The sequence below is a fragment of the Tauraco erythrolophus genome, chromosome 22, assembly GCF_009769465.1.
Source record: "Tauraco erythrolophus isolate bTauEry1 chromosome 22, bTauEry1.pri, whole genome shotgun sequence".
Lineage (NCBI taxonomy): Eukaryota > Metazoa > Chordata > Aves > Musophagiformes > Musophagidae > Tauraco > Tauraco erythrolophus.
In genome coordinates this window covers 8,228,254-8,246,118 of record NC_141486.1, presented here as the reverse complement: position 1 = coordinate 8,246,118, position 17,865 = coordinate 8,228,254, and the positions used below count along the sequence as shown (strand labels likewise).

At 53.2% G+C, this 17,865-nt stretch overlaps 1 protein-coding gene across 1 annotated transcript; it reads left to right on the top strand.

Annotated features, from left to right (window-relative positions):
• The first annotated feature begins 9,925 nt into the window (after window positions 1–9,925).
• MYMK (myomaker, myoblast fusion factor) lies at window positions 9,926–17,500 on the top strand. Its single transcript, XM_009979415.2, has 5 exons — window positions 9,926–10,060; window positions 12,462–12,576; window positions 15,000–15,148; window positions 16,169–16,285; window positions 17,354–17,500. The coding sequence occupies exons 1-5, from the start codon at window positions 9,926–9,928 to the stop codon at window positions 17,498–17,500; spliced, it is 663 nt and encodes a 220-aa protein (XP_009977717.1).
• The last annotated feature ends 365 nt before the right edge of the window (window positions 17,501–17,865 follow it).

Here is a 17,865-nt window from a genome sequence, read left to right as displayed (position 1 = left end):
TACAGGTTCACATCCCATCTTGGTTGCTGTCTTCCAAACCACAACTTTGCATTGGTTCCCAGCGGCTGCACTTGATACCACCAGCGTGAGCTGAAGCTCCAAGCCTGCCTTGGAAGAGAGTGTGGCTTACGCTGAAGCAAGTGTTGCACAAGAGGCAGCAAGTAGCAAAAAGTGTCCCTGGATCTATAAAAGCAGTGTATTTAAATATCCCCAGTTACAGAACTGCTCCTAGAATAATGAGATGAAAGGCTCTATAAATAAAAAAATGCAATTAAAAGCCATTATTTTTCATTTGTTCCACTTGAATTCTCACCAATTCCCAGGGAAAAAGCCTGTTCTTATAGAAGAGAAACCACCCACAATTAAAGATCAGAAATGAAGTATCCCAAGTGTCAGCCTTTCATCTCTGTCTCCATCTGCCTCATGAAAGAGAATAACCCAGAATGGCGTTTTCTTAAATAGAACTCAGCTCAAAACCACAATACATTTTATTGTGAAGCTCACTGCAAGAGCCAGAAAGGAGCAGGTTTCAGGAAATCATGCTTCCAGGCAATCAAAGCAGCTCATGTCTGCAAGAAAAAGAAAAAAAAATATTCTCTCCAAAGCTAATTTCCCTGGAAAAGCAACTAGACAGTATCTTTGGGAAGCAAGGAGGTGGGAGAGGGGCTGCTCCTGGGGAGAGGGGGCAGGACTGCAGACCTGCAACATAAAGAGCTTCTTTCCTACTCCTTTCTCTTCTTGCAAGGGCTTTTGTAGCAGTTTTGCGAATGCAGAATTGCCGGCAATGCCAGCACGGCTTTGGCATCCGGCTTAGAGAAATTACCAGAGGGCTTCCAGGTCCCCAACACTTTGTGATCGCCCCAGGGTAGAGGTCCAGCATGCAAAAGACACTTTCCAAGAGGTAGATTCATTGATTAATAGGAGCCCAGAGCGCTTGGCTGGGGATCCCGGGGACAGGTGGCTCAGACTTGCCTTACACTTGGTTTTCATTAAGGCTTCCAGACACTTCTGACTCGAAGCCAGTAAGAGAGCTCGCTCAGAGCGTATCCTAGAGCCGGTCAGAGCTGCATGTTTAAATAGAAGAAAAATTAAAGAAGAGGAGGGCGAGGGATGTCGCCAACAAGCATCGCGGAGCCGGTTACCGGAGGGAGCCCCGCCGGCAGCCCCGCCAGCGGCGGGAGGGCGATGCGGGAGCGGCGGCGGGCAGCACTGCCGGGGCTCGGCCCCCAGCGGAGCGGGCAGCGGGGAAGGGTCCGGCGGGGCGCGACCCCCGCGGGGCCGGGACGGGCCGTACCTGGAGGCGGCGGGGCCGGGCGGGGCGATGCTCCCGGGGCCGGGCGGTAGCGGCGGCGGCGCGGAGCAGCAGCGGCAGCGGCCCCAGACGCTCCCTCCCTCCTTCTCCCTCTCCGACTTCAAAGGGCAGCCAAAAGCGCCGGGGCTTCCAGCGAGGAGGAGCCGCCGCAGTGGCTCCCCCCAGACCGCGCCGGCCGCTCTTATAGCGGCGAAAGAAGGGAGGGTGGGGGTAGGGGCCGGGGGGGGGGGCAGCGGGCGGAATTCACACCTCTCGGCCCGGGATGCCCCCACCCCGGTTAACCCCTCGCCTCCCCCGGCGCCGGCCCGCGGCCGCCAGCCGGTTTCCTGCGGCGAGGCCGGGGGGGCACGGGCGGGGGGAGCCGCACGCATGCGTCCCCGCCGCCCGCCCGCCCGGCACACGCACCGCCGGACCCCCCCGGGGAGGTGCTGCGCTCCCCCCGTCCGGGGCGGGGGGACGGTACCTGCTGCTCCCACCCCTCCCACCCACCCCTGCACGGCCGGCACAGAGCGCGGCGGCCAAAACGCTCCCGGTACCTCCGCAGGCACCGTGCGGCCGCATCCTGCCTCTGGAAGTGCAGGGAGGGCTGGCTGGATACGGTCTGCCGGAGTTTTCATTGCACTTTCTGCTGAAAAATAAACCACATCCCCGTGATCCTGTGCTTTTGGTGTCCTTTGCTAAGGCTCGGCGTCAGTCGCGCTGCTTGAAACAGCTTTCTGCCAAGCAGGAGAGCGGTGGTGGTCAGAAAAGGAGCTTGGTGCATGTGAAGAGCCATTTTGGATGAGAACAATCCCCCTGGCTCGGTGACAGCCGTGCACGCGTTGTATCTGATCTCTGTGTGTGTGTGTGTCAGAGAGAAAAGCCTACAGCGTGAAGAAGGACGCAGTTACACAGCGTGTGTAATCCGTACACGATATACATGGTCTGTTCTCCGTGGTCTCTATGCGTAAAACGTGGCTGATGAGACAACTCTCCTACATGGTGACACACATTCCTCAGCACACCCCGCTGCACATGGTGGTCACATCCCAGCAGCTTTGAGCAGCCCACCTGAACCATTTCCTTCGTCGCACCAGAGGTGCTTCGGTTCACACCTCTTTTTCCCCTCTAGACCTGTCTAGAGAGCCGGGGCAAAACCGGTGCTCCCAGTGGGGCACCACACCCCGGCACTGCCTCTGCACCCCAGGCGATCACTGCAGTTTATCGTGGTTATCGCCACTGTTATCGCCACCAGCTGCTCCTGGCCCTTGGTGGCCACATTTGGCCCCATCACCATTTGCCATGGGCCAGGAGCTGCCGTCTGCCAGGCCTTGGGGTGCTCTCCAACCCCACCACAGGGCACAGATCCCTGCACAGCTCCCAGCACCCTGCAGGAATGCGTGCGGATCCGCGGTGGTGTTAATTTGGATCCACTCCTCCCAGGGATGGCTGTGCGCAGCTGAGCAGAGAATCTGTCCCAAAAAATTTACATGGGAAATGAAGTCTCCTTTTCTGTTTGGCTAAATGTCTGCCAGCCTGTTCTAATTTAGCCAGCTAGGTTGATTTGCAACTTTCAATTTTCCATCGGTTGGCTGTGACCAGGACACTGGGAAAATTTAGCGCTTGAGTTCACCCAACTTCTGCATTTCAAAATATCCCAGCCCGAGACACGCAGGAGAAAACCCTTTCCGTTTTGGAACAACTGGGAGGGAAAAGTCTGAACACGAGAGGTTTTAAAAGCATCAAAATATTTCATATTGAAAACGCCAAAGCAGCCTGGGTCCGTGCGAGCCCCAGCGTCCCCCCAGCCCTCCCACCAGCCCTGGGGTTTGGCAGGAGGTTGCACTCCAGGAGACCCCATCCCCGGGTGACCCCGCACCCTGTCCTGTCGCAGGGATGCCCCAGGGCTGGGGAGCACTGGCGGGGAGGAAAGCGGGAGGGTGGGGGATGGCTGTCCCCAAGGCAAGTGCTGGGGGAGCTGGCAGTTGGCAAGACGCATTCGGTCTCTATGTTTCACCAAAAGTTCATCAAAGCCAAAGGATTTTATTTTTTTTTATGAAACAGTTGAGATGACTCAGCGGTTTCTGACGCAATCCCCGTTTCATCGGAAAATTCCTAACCAGCTTCTAGTGGCAACTGATTGCTCCCATAAATCACGCAGTGTTATCCCTGGCCGCAGCAGCGCGGCTTACGCAGCCCCAGCCCATCCTCGTGAAATCAGCAGGAGCGATGCCATCGCCTCGGTGGGAGCAAAAACAGCCCGGAAAACAAAACACACCGGAGAGCAGATCCAAAACACGAGCCTCCGTCCAGCTTCGCGTCGGCCAAACCCCGCGGCTCCAACGTGGGGCTGGACTGGCCCCTGCTCCCACCACCCCAAAATTCCCCCAGGGCCAGCGCTGCCCCCAAAACCTTGGGGCTGTGGGTGCTGCTGCCGAGGCTGCTGGCAGGTACGGCGTCGATCACCGACGGCCGGGCTCAGACGACAGCGGTTTTTTATCTCCCAGTTTTTGGCATAGGTGTTAGAGATGATTTGCAGATGTTATTTACTGCTTTTGGGCTTGGAGTAAATTGAGACAAGATGCACCTGCATGGACAGCAAGAGGCTTTCCCACCCAGGGACGGTTGCTGAGGGCTCGTGTTGGACTTTCCCAGGGAAATTTAGGATTTGAGTGAGGGTGTCTGAGCCAGCCCTTCTCCCTGCATCCCGCACTTCTGCAAGGCAGCCTGGTGGTCCCAGAGCTGCACATTCTTATCCCGGCATGGCACAAGGTGGGCTCTTACCCCAAGGAAACCGCGGCAGGCATCCGGCAGGCAGCTGCCAGGCTTTCCATCCCAAACCTGTGTCGTGCATAATTCAGAGCACAAATAAAAGGAGCGACAGACACTCCAAAATAACCTTCTCCAGCCAGGGGAGAGTCGCCGGTGACTGGCTGCTGGTTTGGCTGGAGAAGTGCCTGCAGAGGAAAGGAGTTTCCTTGGCTGAAATGAGTTCAGCAAAGCGCTGGGCTGGGCACTGTCGCTGCTCAGTGGGAGCTGGGGCTGCTCGGCAGAGCAGAGGCACTCTGCGTTTTTGCAGGATCAGATCCTCTCTCACCTAGGGAGGGGTGGCGTGAGCCCTTGGCCAGGGCAGCCTTTGCTGCAGTAGAGGGACCTCCATCCTTGACCTGGAGCAGAGAGTGAGGGTAAGCTCCGATCCAGGCACAAGACATTGACTGTCTTGCTGTGCTCCCCATCATGGGACAACTTCCCATCCTGACCCAAGCACCAGCCCTCAGACCTGCTGGAGCTGATGTCCAGCACCACCAAGCTCCAAGCACATCCCTACAGCAGGTCCTCCATGAACAAGGACCTGCTCTTGGTGAACCAGAGCCATGTCCTGGCCATGGGCTGCTGCATTCTAGCACCACTTTCCCACCAAAATTAGCCCTTTACTGGTCCAGGCCTCGTGCTAGCACAGCAGATAGGATGGCTTTATCATAGCCAGCCCCACCAAAATGCCTGCTCAGGTCCAGGAGAGCCAGGCTGGAGGAGAAGCAGGGGCATGGACTGAGTCTGCTGGCCCAGGACCCCACAGCAGCTTTGTCTTTGCTTGGGGGCAAAACGACTAACTGATTTTCTTCTTTTTAAGACTGCTCACAGAAGTGACCCATTTGTTCAACACTTCTGCACAGCTACACACATTATTTCCAGGCGAGCTTGGAGTGATGTGGGCAGATCTAAGCCATCCATGAGGTCCCTACATGGCCGGGACATTGCCAGGGGGATCAAAATGTGGCAAAGCCCCCAAAAAAGTCCTTGGCAGCCAGCCCTACCTTCTTCTCAAGAGTTGTGACTATGGCCTACCACTGGGTAACTAAAACAAGCAAGAGGAGACCAAAAAAGTGTCCTTCAGAGACAGTCCCGGTCCCTTGCAGAGTGACCTACGGCGCTGTGTTGGACAAGGCATTTCATCTCTACGTGCCTCCATGCAATACGGACAGCAATGATTTATGTCATGTTAGCGTGAGGGTTTCATCCATGGAAATTTGCAAAAAGTTGAGTCAAAACTGAACAAGCCAAAGCCACCAAGCTGCTCTCACCATCAGATTTCTATTAAAAAATATCTCTGGGCAGTTTGAAAGCCACAAGCGACCACAGCGACCCCAGGTACAGTCAAGGCCGTAGAGTTTCAGCCTCTTTTTTCTCTGCAGAGTTCTTTCACTTTAATTTTATCTGTCCCCAAAGAGCACACGTTCCTGGAGCTCCCAGACGAGTCACACCTGGTTCAAAATTTTAGCTATGCAGATTAAAAAAGTGCAAAGCCTTTTCTTTTAATGGAATGAGTCTCGCCTGGAAGTTGTGCAGTATTGTGCTGAGGGACACCAGCTATGCAGCATTGCCAACCACAGGCATTCAAAAATCATGAGTCAGACTCCCCAAAACCCTAAGACTGGTTTCATTCCCTTCTGGATTTTGAGCCTTGAAGCAGCACAACTTCAAGCTTTTCTCATCAGAAAATGGCATTTTTGACCAACGGAGTGAGAGCTGAGACCCTCACATCATTACTGGGCTCCAGGAGTCGTGATTATAAAAAAAAAACATTAAACACCATGAAATGAGCAATAAACCCCTGCACTGCCTCCCCAAATTTGTCAGCGGCACGGCCACCCCAAGCAGCTGGGACACCCCGTAGGGTATGAGCAATGGGAACCTGGTGACAAGAAAAGAGATATCCTCACCATTAACAGTGACATGCTTGTAACGGGCCATGACAGGGTAGAGGAGAAGGGAAGAGGGGGAAAAAAAAAACCTAAGGACAAAAGAAGTGAGGATGCCCATGCGGTGTATGCATAACAGATTTACTGAACAGGGAGATGGGAAGGGAGAATTTTTTTAAGGGCAAGTATTCAGCTACAGCTGCCTAAAATGGGGCCAGGCCTTACAGAGAATGGATATTTTAAGTGGCAATTTATTCCACTAATAAAAAAAGAAGGATGCAGGTGCTTTGGCAGGGCTGTGGATGGGAGAGGGTGAGAGCTGCGGCTGCTCGGAGCCGAGTCTGCAGCACCGGCCGTGCGAGGGGCTCAGGCACAGCTGGTGGCTCTGTGTTTATTGGGCTCCTTTTCCCTCGTGCCAGGGCCCGTGTGTGGATTTCAGCTATCCAGAAAGCACTGCCCACACCGGCGGCTCATGGAAGGGCTCTGGTCGCAGGCTGCGGTAGGGGACGAGAGGGGTTTTATCCAGATGCTGCAGCCGTCCAGGGAAGGGCTTGTGCCCACGGGCTGCTCCATGCTCACACCAAACCCTTCCAAGACGGGAGGTTTCTTGCTCAAATTCCCGAGGCAGAGCAGGAAGAAGACAAGAAATCTTTGGAAGCTGGATGATGCCATGCTCATCAAATTGCTGAGGGCTCCTTGGGGCTGACCGTGCTGCTCCAGAGCTCCGGCTCTTGCACATAGTCCTGCTGAAACCTCGTCCAGCTTTTCACCGTTATCCCCAAGTCCAGAACGCACGAGTCAAAGGAGGTGAAAAATTAGACTCTGAAGTAATGGAAGTGGCAACAACACTTTGCAGCAAGCACTGAGCTGGCGCAGCCAGCCGTGCGTACCTGCTCACACTGACACCCGCACTGCAGCGCTGCAAACTGCTGCACATAGAGACCCTGCAACCCCGACTCCCCAGTTTAGGGTCGTTATCACCACTATGTCAAACCTGGCAGTAACGGGGGACACGCGATGGAGCAGGTTTCAATTCTGATACGGTCTACACCACATACAGATGAAAGATTGTCCTATACTTATCTCAAGGAGAATATTCTCTCAAAACTCTCAGCTGGCACAGATCCCCCATCCTCTGCTCCAGTACATACTACTTTCAAACTATCACCCTCATATTAAAAATAAACCAAAACTATCTCTGTCTCCCTCCTCACTGCAATGTCTGAGTTGAAAGGCTAGAAGTGCTTACAGAAAGTCATGGTTAATGTTACCCTGGAAGGATCCAGGGCAGCATACCAGAACCCGGTTTTGGCATCTGGGAACCAGTTTTCAGCCATATATATCACCGTTCCTGCGTGCACTCCGGTCCACACAAAATTAGCCCTGTGGAATGTGGATTTAAAATTTGCTTTCCAGAAGTACTTAAATGCAGGAGCTAAAATTTGCTCTTTCTACATTTCCTACCTGTTGAGGAGAGGAGGGACAAAGTCCTGGCCCTTTGTTATTTGGGTTCCTTCCCGGGAAGCTTTGCAAAGCCCATGTCTAGCGCTGCGGTTTGTTTGCAGCCTGAACAAAGACCTTTTAAGCAGCAGCTCCCGACAGGAGCTCACCACCTGCCTGCCCCTTGCCTCGCAGTTTACTTTGGGGTCTCTTTTTCAATAATAGCTGGAACACGTGTGCAAACTGGTGTGGGTTTTGTTTTTTTTTTTTTTCCTCTGTGCCTACAGCGCTGGCTGCAAACCAAACTCCAGCCCAGGGTGTGCAGCTGGGAGAGAGAAAAAAAAAAATCCAAAAAACACAACAACCTGTGGAATGTTTTCTTGCTCCTGAGGGCTCCAAGCTTCCCTGCTCGGGGGGACACTCACCATGGCTGGCACTGGCTGCATCCAGCAGCCAACGGGGTTTCCTTTCCGCTGGGCTCCAGCTAGATTTTGGGCAAAGGATGGGGGCGGAGGGCATGCATCTAACAACTGCTCGATCATATTTTTCAACTGATGCCATTTGGCCTGTTGCACAACTGCCGCATTCTTGCAAATGGTCCCACAAGGGCGAGAGGGGCTGCTTTGCACCCAGCTGTGGAAGTTTGTCCTCACCAACGAATGCTGAGCTGTGTTTCCACCTCTTTGACACCAACCTCATGGCCACAGACACAGGGCAGGCATGGTGTGCTTAGCCAGGAATCCAGAGCAGTTTGCGCAACCAGCTCATCCCAACCCCACTCAGAACCCTCCTGGAGACGAGCCCTGCAGCACACAGCGACCCGAAACACCTTCCTCGGTCCAAGCAAGTCACGGAAGAATAACGGGGAATAACGGGTACGTCGGAGGATATGGCACAGAAAAGGAACGGGGTACTTTGGGGCATGCTGGCACTTGGCTCAGCGTCCCGCTCAGGGCTAGACGTCTGGGGAGAAGCTGGGTATTTATGTGCCAGCTTGGAGCAATTAATTTTCATGGTTAATAGGAATATCAGAGTTTTTCACTATTTTTTGGTAGACACCCCATTTTGCAGGGATTTGAGATAAGTTTATGGCTTGTCCAGGCAGGAAGGTGGCTGAAGATGTGGCGTGGGCAGCATGGAGCCCCTGCGCTCTGCAGAGTGATGCTGCCAGACGCCGGCCAGGGAGCATGGATAATTCCTGCAATATCAGCTAAAAACCGGAGCCCTGCTCAGCTCATCTCAGCTGTGCCCCAAGGAGGGCTCTTGGCACAGCCCTCTCGGGTCAGTGCTTTAATGCCCTCGTGCCATTCTCACCGCACACACAACACCCCCATGATCCCCTTCCCAGAGTCCTTTCCAACTTGGCTGGAGTTGTTTCAAGAGCCTTTTTCTCTCCGTGCATGCCTGCCTTTCCACCAGACCCCCTCCCAGGGGACAGGTGAGCCCATCCGACTGGCCTCAGAAATAGACGGTGGCTCCTATGGCAGCTCGCAGCCTCCTCCCCAAACCCGCAACCACAAAGGCGGTTGCTCAAGCATAACATTCCTGCTCCCTGCGTCCCGGGAACAGCTGTACCGAAAAGATGCCGAGAATCCCTGCGAGGCTCCAAGGAAAAGATATTAACCCAGGAGGGGAGCAGTAGTGATATAATAAAAAGTCGTAATAAAAGAGAGAAGCCACTGAGTGGATTAGCAGCCCAAACGCTGCTTGGCTTTCAGTCTCCTTTCCTCCAGCTTTTCTGCGCTGCGTGGTGATCGGCTCAAATTCCTCCACCCCAGAGATGCTCAGCTCCTGAATTTCAGACAGATCTCCCGGAGGTGTCCACGCTGCAGAGCCTGAGGGCATGGCTGAGAAACTTAATTGCATTTAACTCCAACCGAGCTCTAGAGCAGGGCCACCCGCTCCAGGTCTGCTCTTGCCAGGAAATAAAAGGCAGATTTGGAGCTTGGTGCGTAACACAAGGTTGTCAGGTGTGGCAAAGGTAGCAGGATACATCCCATCATTTTAAAACCCCCTGGTACCTGCCATGTACCAGTTCCTTCCTGCTTGTGCCAGCGCGGAGCAGAGGATGGTTTTTCCCTGCCAGCAGCACTGACCCAGGCTCGGTGCCGTAGTGGGATGTAGAGATGGGGTGTCCCCATGGGGAGCAAGCAAACCCACAGTCCTCACCCATCACGCGCCCAAGTCTGACACCCAGCACAAGGCGTGCAGGAGCGACATTCCCCTTCGCTCCTTTAGAAACACCCAGTGTGATACCAGGGGCACAGAGCATCTGCCACCAGGAGCCGTCGGCTGTGTCAAGAATTTTGTTGTTGGGGAGAGACATGATCGAAGGGGGCGGCCGTGGCGGCAGCAGCTGTTTCCTGCCCTCAGCCCTCCCGACTGCACAGGGCATTTAAACTTTAAAGCACGCTCACCACGGCTGTTTTCTGCACTGTCGCCGTCCAGCTCGCAGAGACCCTGTCCCCAGGAGCCGCCAGCCCACAAGGCACCCATGGGTTCGCTGGTGGCCAAGCTCCTTCTGCCCACCATCAGCACCTTGGTCTTCCTCCCCACCATCAGCATCGCGGCCAAGCGGCGCTTCCACATGGAAGCCATGGTCTACTTCTTCACCATGTTCTTCGTGGCGGTAAGATGTCTCCGTACTCCTCCCTGCATGTTTCATCCCCCCAAATGCCCCCTGCATCAGGTCTCCACTGATAAGGGCAGCTGGATCCCACTCAACAGCAGCGAGCACGATCCTCAGAATATCCATTTTCAGTTATTTTTCACCGTGTGCAGTGCCGAGTGGCTGATTCTTCAGTTTAGGATGTCCTAAGGGGTGGCCTTACATAGATTTAATGGCATTTTATGGTTATGAGGTTAGGGAGAGGGTCTGGGTGCAAAACGACTTGATTGATTCACAATGTTTTGGAGTCGTTTTTCCTCTTTGTTTTACAGCTGGTAAGTGGCCATGCTGAATTTGGGCTTTAAATTGTATCCAGAGTCCCTTGCTATGCTGCTGTCATTTTAGCCAAAAGCACGTAGTCGAATTACTGATTTTGCAATTGGTAACTGGTGATGGGGGCAATGCTGGAGCCAGGGGAGCTTCTGCACTGGGAAAGGGAAGACTAAACCATGCTGCTGAGCTATCAAGAGAAATAATTATTAACCCTCCACCCTGGCAGAGCAGTTTGAAAACGTGTGCTTCACCAAGCTCAGAATCACTCTGCCTTCCCTTGGATGGGAATAACGAGTGGAGAAAGTCAGTTTTCTGTACATACGCAAAATAATTACGTTCCTGCTCCCACAGTAAGCTGCTCTGCGCTTCGTATTGCTGCTAAGTGCCTCCACACACACACAGATTGAACACCTAAAGTAGCATTCCCACTGGAAAAGTCTCCTATTTAACCTCATGGCAATGCTCTGCTCAAGAATATGAAGGAAATAGCCCAGCATCCCAACCAATATTGCATTTACCTCTTCTCTCCCCTGCATCTCAAAGCATCTCATGAGGGTTGTCACATCCCTTGCATGGAGGCAGAGAAACTGAGGCAGAGAGTAGATAAAAGACCTTCCTGGTGTGAAAAGCTCTTCCACAGCAGCAGGGCTTTGAACAAGGCCAGTCTCTTATTCCTAAGGATCCACCACTTAAACCTCCAATTAAAGCACAATGCAGCGAGAGAATTTCTGCCAGTTCCATAAAAACTACAGGACTAGTTAATAAAAACGTCCCAGCCAAGCTCCCCCCCCCCAGCTCCCCGGGGAAGCCAGACATCTACGATTTCATTTTGCACCGGTTTTGTGTCTGCTCCACCTCCCCGAGAAGTCAATAGGAAAATTGGCACGTGTTTCGACGGGAGGTGGAACAGGTCCTCGCCGAAGAGATGGAAGAGGCAAAATATCTGTGCATGGGGAGGGGAAGGGAAGGCAGCTGCCAGCATGGTCGGGGCGGGGGGTAGGAAGGGCAGCAGCTGCTGCTGTTGCCTTTCTTGTCGCATCCCACTCCTCCTCCCCCAGGAGACCTCATCAGAGCAGCGAAAGCATATGTCCATCGCAGACAAGTGCTGCGACGCCGGCCAGAAACACGTTCTTTGTCTTCCACCCTTTCTTCCCCCCATCTCCAGACTCCTCGAACCCAATCTGAAGCAGAGAAAAGAATTATGGCCGTGGCGCGATCTTTTCTGGAAACGGGAGCGAGCCAAAGGACTTGCAGTAATTCCCATTATAAATAATATCAGCATCCCCGCTGGGCCGTGACAGCGAGGATTGTTCCAAGGGCGTCCTGCCAAGCGGTGAAGGGACTTCTTCAGAAACAGCAAAGCACGCTGGTGCTACCAGTAGAAAACTCGCAGGGCTGAGTGCTCGGAGGAAAAGGCGATTGCCGGGCAAACACTGGGAGCATTCCTCTGATTGTGCTGGAAAATTTCTCTTGGCTTGGTTTGCATCTATGTTGCATGACAATGGTGGTTTTTTTTTTTTGCAAATAACCTAATCATTGAGCTAATGGGCAGGAACCAGAGGCTTTTAAGGGAATGCACTAATGAGTGAATTCCCCAGTATTCAGACTCTGGCCATATAAACCCTATTTAGCCTGGACAGTGATCTGGCATCCATAAACATTTCATCAGGACGCTCATTTTGAATTGTTTTACAAGAATCTTTCGCAATTAGAACCATAACCTCAGAGTCCTCCTTCTGCTGTGAGGATGTCCCCGCGCTCAGCTCGAAGCAGCTTGGCCATCAGATTGCAAGTTCTGGCAGAGACTGGGGGGTGAACTAAACCTTGTCCGCAAATAATTTGTACTAAGAGAGAAGAATGCTGATTCTCAGGCAATTTGCAATTGGGAACGGTGACAGTGTATCTCAAATATATTCATTACTGAGTATCAGTGACCCCGGCGTATTTGAGACTGTTCTGTTCCTGGCTGATCATCCTCTCAACACACATCCAAAGGTTGTTTCAAACCAGTAGATAAGAGTCTTTACCTTACTGGTCTGTGGATAAGGAACTAGTTTTCTAATGCTTTTTTTCTTCTTTCTCAAAATAGATTTACCATGCATGTGATGGCCCCGGCTTATCCGTGCTGTGCTTCATGCGCTACGATATCCTGGAGTACTTCAGCATCTATGGAACAGCTCTGTCCATCTGGGTGTCCCTGATGGGTAAGCACCGGTCTCTCGTGGTTCCTACCAAGCACCAACGTTTGCAGGTCAGGCAGGATCTGTCGGCATTGCTGCTGGGATGGTTAGTGGGTGCAGTCTCAGAAATGCTGTTGCCTTTGAGCTCCCATCTGCAAGACTTAGCTCTGAGCCTGTGTTTTATGGAAGTCAGCCTGTGCTGTGGTTGAATCCGTTTTTATCTTGTTCATGCCTTGGAAAGCCAATGCACTCAGTGGGGTCCAGACACACATGAAGACTGTCCTGAGTGGTGGCTGGGGAAGTTTTGCTCTCGGAGATAAACAGAGCTCTGGCGCCGGGTGTTTGTGTTAGTCGGGTGTTCCTCTGCCTTCACCAGCTCTTATGAATGTCCTTACAACAGCAGAAATATTTATTTCAAACTAGCAAGTAGCACACACAGCCTTGTGCTTTAGTTCAAGGCAGGACAGTACTATGAGATGACTGACCTTGAAACCTCATATACCAGGGGATCTCCTATTCCTCCTCATTTTCCCCATACTGAGCTCATCAGTCCTGCCCTAATTTGAGGACGTTAAGAAATGCAGAATCTGCCACTTCCCTTGGTGGCATGCAAATCGAAGTGGTTTAGTCAAAACAAAGATATCTCCCAGCTTTATCGAAAGCCTGTTCTGGGCTGATGGGAAATATTAGATAAAGCAGAAGGATATTTCACTTCCTTTCTATTAAAAATCCTGACCCTTGCCCTATTACTCAGTTTTCCTTTTCCCACATTCCCTTTGCTCTCTTTTTATCTCATTTTGTTCCTCATTTGTCACTGAAACGAGTTACAATAGAAATGAAAAAAACATGAAAGAACTAAAGAAGTTCAACTAAAACTTCAAACCCATTATTTTCCCATTTTGCCAACGTGTCATTTGGAAGGACGTGAGTATTTCTGACAGGAGAAGAGAGGAGGGTAAGGAGGGAGGTGAGTGGACAGTCACTTTCCAACAGCAAAGGCTTTGCTCGATAAATTTGGACTGTCTCTATCAGCTGCACACCCAGTCCCCACTCCAGCCAGGCAGGGTCCTCAGCCCTCCCAATGCTGAGTGGGGGTCACCATGCTGATGCACAGCCCTAAAACACCCCGCGGGGCTTTACCTCTGCCCCTCGGGGCTCCAGGGATGGTGAAGGAGCCCCAGCTGGGGTGCAAGAGCTCCTGCAGCCCCTGAGCCCAGCGCGAGCCGCGGGGCAGCATCCCCTGCGCCGGGCACGGGTCCATCCCTCCTCCTTGCACCACTGAGCAGTATGGACAGCAGCATCCCCTTCCAGGGCATGCGATGGGATACATCTTCCATTCAGGGAAAAATAAATGGGGAAGATATTAACTTTAGAAATAGATCTGTTCCCCCAAAGTGCGAGTCCCAGGTCGGCTCCCACACTGTCCATGGCACTTCAGTGCTCTCCCTCTGCTTGGCTAGAAAAGGCAACAAGACTACTCATCTCTGAAGGGCATTTTCAGTAGATAACAGCAGTGTCAGGGTAGGTCAGAGCTAATCCAGACACTTTGGCTCCTTGCAGCAAAATTTAGCTTGATTGCTTCATTACTGCATTCAAAAACCTTGCAAAAAAATACAAATCCCAGACTGCGACGTTTAAAATATTGACCCGCAGGGAAACAACAGAGATTAAAATGCGGACGTTATCCCTTAACCAAACTCCCCATAAAACCATGATCCAAGGACATGGAAGGTGTGGTGACTGAAGCCCAGGGAAGCCTCTCACTGTGGCTTGTAAAGCCCGAGCGCACATGTGCGGACGCAGACCCTCGGGCACGCTTCCCGGAATGCAAATCCAGGACAGCCATAACACAGCTGTGCGAGCTGGAAAAGCATGGAGCCCACTGGGATCCATAACTTTTATCAGTTATTACCCCATTCTGTGCTAAACAAAAGCCTCTAATAATTTACTCACACGGGCGACTTCCAGCTTGCAAACCTCAGGCAGGTGCCGGCACCGTCGGGCAGCCCGGTCCCCATCGCACTGGTGAACACGGTCCTACTGGAGCAGTGTGAGGGAGGCTGCATTGGGGTGAGCTGGGAAGGTTGGAGATGTAGGATGTACTGAAGAGTCAATGGTGGGCTCACCAGGTGCAAGCATCTTTGCAATCGCCTCCGATATCTGGGTTAAGGTAGGAAAGGGAAATCCAGGTAGGAAATCTCCTTTAGCTTCCGCACGCAACACTGAACATAAGGTCCTTAAAATCAGCTCCTGGACCCACCACTCAGATGCCTCAGGATGGTTCATTTTTCCCCTGTATACCTCAGTTTCCCCAGCCATGAGGCATAAGAAGGGCAAACCAGAGCTGGATGCAACGCTGCGGGTGGGACAGACCCCATAAGGCTTTAGGGGAGCCGCCAAGGAAGGGGGTGGGTGAGCTGACACTCCCTGTGCTTGGTGCCACGCAGCCCTGGCAGAGTTTGACGAACCAAAGAGATCGACCTTCGTCATGTTCGGCGTGCTCACCATCGCTGTGAGGATCTACCATGATCGCTGGGGCTACGGAGTCTACTCGGGACCCATCGGGACAGCCGTCCTGGCGATAACTGTGAAATGGGTACGTGGGGAAGGGCGTCCTGGTGATAACCATGAAACGGATATGTAGGGAAGGGCACTGTGCCAGGGCTTTGCAGGATGCTCACGGTGGGGAAGGGGCTGAGCCCTGCATGGAGGGATCTGACCCATGCCAGTGGTTTCCTCCTCGAGGTCCAGCTCTTGCAGCACAGGCCATCGCGCATTAAACAGCCCTTCTCCTTCAACCCGAGCAGAAAGAAGGCAGACAGCAAGCAGAGTTCGTGATAAATGCCAGATTCGATCGGACTGAGCAATCTACCACATCTCCTGTCCCTGTGTTTCTAATCAGGGGGAACGTATTTATGGAGTCTTTACAGCTATTCAGAGGCAGAGGGGTCTGGTAAAGTGCCCCGGAGCCGGTGGAAGATGTGTATAAAACGTGGCGATAAAGTGGGAAGGAATCTGCCTGTAGTCTGCCCGAGCGTGGCTGGCAGCTCCTGGGACAGTTGGGCATTGTGCCACAGTGTGTCCTGCACCCAGCAGGTGCTGCGGAGCTGGTGGGAGAACGGGTGGCAGAGCCATCGGCAGGAGCGGGCACGGCCGTCAAAGGGTAAAGAGAAGGGTTCAGTGATGGGGTGAAAACTCCAGGAAGATGCTGCTGAGTGCCAAGTGACGCAAGTCCCAGCTACAGACTGTCACTAAGCCTCATCTTTCATCCAGCCAGCAGCTAAAAGCAAGTGGCCACAACAGGGAGGGGATGGGCAAGGAGGGGACCAAGGCACGGGTCCACCCTGCATCCCCCAGCCTGTGGATGCCGTGCTGGGATCCGCTCTCCCAGAGGCTGGGTTTGCGAGGGCCCACGCTCCCTGAGCTGGGTTTGGGGCTGAACGTTAAGCAAACAGCGTTGGGATCAGGACCAAAGCAGGACCACCCGTTGCAGCCTCGGGAAGTCGGTCTGGGGGCTCTGCGTGGTTTTGTTTCAGCATTCATGGGATCATTCGGATGGGGAGCAGCCAGTTAAATCCGGGTGAACACAGTTGGTGTGCTCTCTCTTTCCTTCCAGCTTCAGAAGATGAAAGAGAAGAAAGGGCTCTATCCGGACAAGAGCGTCTACACCCAACAGATCGGTCCTGGCTTCTGTTTCGGGGCGTTAGCACTGATGCTGAGGTTCTTCTTCGAGGTACCTGTTTGCACACTCCATCACCATGACTTTACAAGGTGTAAAGGACATTACCAGGATAGGAGACCTCCTCCTCCGCACCGCTAGGCTGCATCCAGCCTTGGACAAAATCCATTTTGGGTGCAGGTCTCCAGGGTTAGCATGCCAGGGTTTGGTGGCAGGGACAAGGGTCCCTCCCTGCTTGTCCCCATCCCAGCCCCTGGCCCGTCAACTGCAGTGTGGCAGGGACAGATGTGACAGCGAGTGACACGCAGGGTTATGCTCACTCTCCTTTTCCCTCATTAAGTAAGTCACAAGGACATGGACCACTTTCTTCAGCCGTACGTGGCCCTCAAAATGGCTTTGTCAACCGCGAGCGAGGTTTTTTGGAAACCGGGCACGGGTGACCTAAGGACAACTCTCAGAGCCACGGCAGGGACTGGATACGACCCAGGCACATCTGGATCCAAAGCTGGCTCACTCCAAAGGAAAGACTCTCAGTTGACTCCCAAGGGCCCTCAATCCCGTGTCTATAACCTCTTGCTCCCGCCGCTGGCCAGTCTGCCCATCCTGCGCAAAAGGGTCCGTTTGTCCCACGCGGGGAAGGCGATAACCCCCGGCACAGCTGCCGGTCGCGCCCGCGCTCGGCCCCGCCGTTACGGCTGCTCTGTGCATTGGGAGCTGCTAGATACAACCTCGCAGTCATCCCCAAGGATTATTTTTCAAAGCATTTAGTAATTGCAAATTCTAGCAGAACATAAAAATGTCACTTAGCAGAAACCGCCTCCCCCCGCGCCCCGGCCTCGCCGCCGCGTCCTTTGCGGGGTAATGAAACACTTCATTCAAGAATTGGGAAACGTGCAAATTGGAATGTGTTAAATCCACTTTGCTTTTTTTTTTTTTTTTTTAAGGCTGGAAATCCTGTCTTCTCTGACAGCAAAAAGAGGCAGAAGGCTCAGGAATTATTTTTTTTTATATTATTCCTTTCCTTTTGGCTACTTGTAGAAACCTGATATTTTGCACCTAACGCAGAGCCCCCCCAGCACCCGTGGTGCCGGCAGGTCTCACTAACGCTCTCCCCGCTTGCAGGAGTGGGATTACACCTACGTGCACAGCTTCTACCACTGCGCCTTGGCCATGGCCTTTGTGCTGCTGCTGCCCAAGGAGAACAAGAAGGCCGGGAGCGCCGGGACCCCTGCCAGGCTCGACTGCTCCACGCTCTGCTGCTGCGTCTGAGCTGCCCGGGCGAGCGGGGCACTCGCTTTTCTCTGAAAGCAAAATGCCTGCACGCTGCGTTTTCCTCTGGGACATCGGCATCTTTTGCCACCAGCAATGTGCACGGCCTGGGATTTTCATCCCTGGAAAGTCTTCACCTTTCCACCGTCAGCCCTAGCAGAGGTTGTGCTTCCAGGTGCCTGTACTTCTCTCTGGAGAGACACTTGTCTGGGCTGACCCCATCCCCTGTCCCAGGAGACCCTCGTGCTCTAGGGCTGTGTTACCACCTGGGCTGTTCCTTGCACTGGACCAGAACTGTCCCCTCCGTGCAGATCTATCCAGCCTGAGCACATGGGGCTTCGTTTGTCACATCCACTTAACAGAAC

Coding starts and splice junctions, on each gene's coding strand:
- MYMK (XM_009979415.2), top strand. CDS start 9,926: ATGGGTTCGCTGGTGGCCAAGCTCCTTCTGCCCACCATCAGCACCTTG. Junction 10,061..12,461: donor TCACCATGTTCTTCGTGGCG/GTAAGATGTCTC, acceptor TTCTCAAAATAG/ATTTACCATGCATGTGATGG. Junction 16,286..17,353: donor TGCTGAGGTTCTTCTTCGAG/GTACCTGTTTGC, acceptor CCCCGCTTGCAG/GAGTGGGATTACACCTACGT.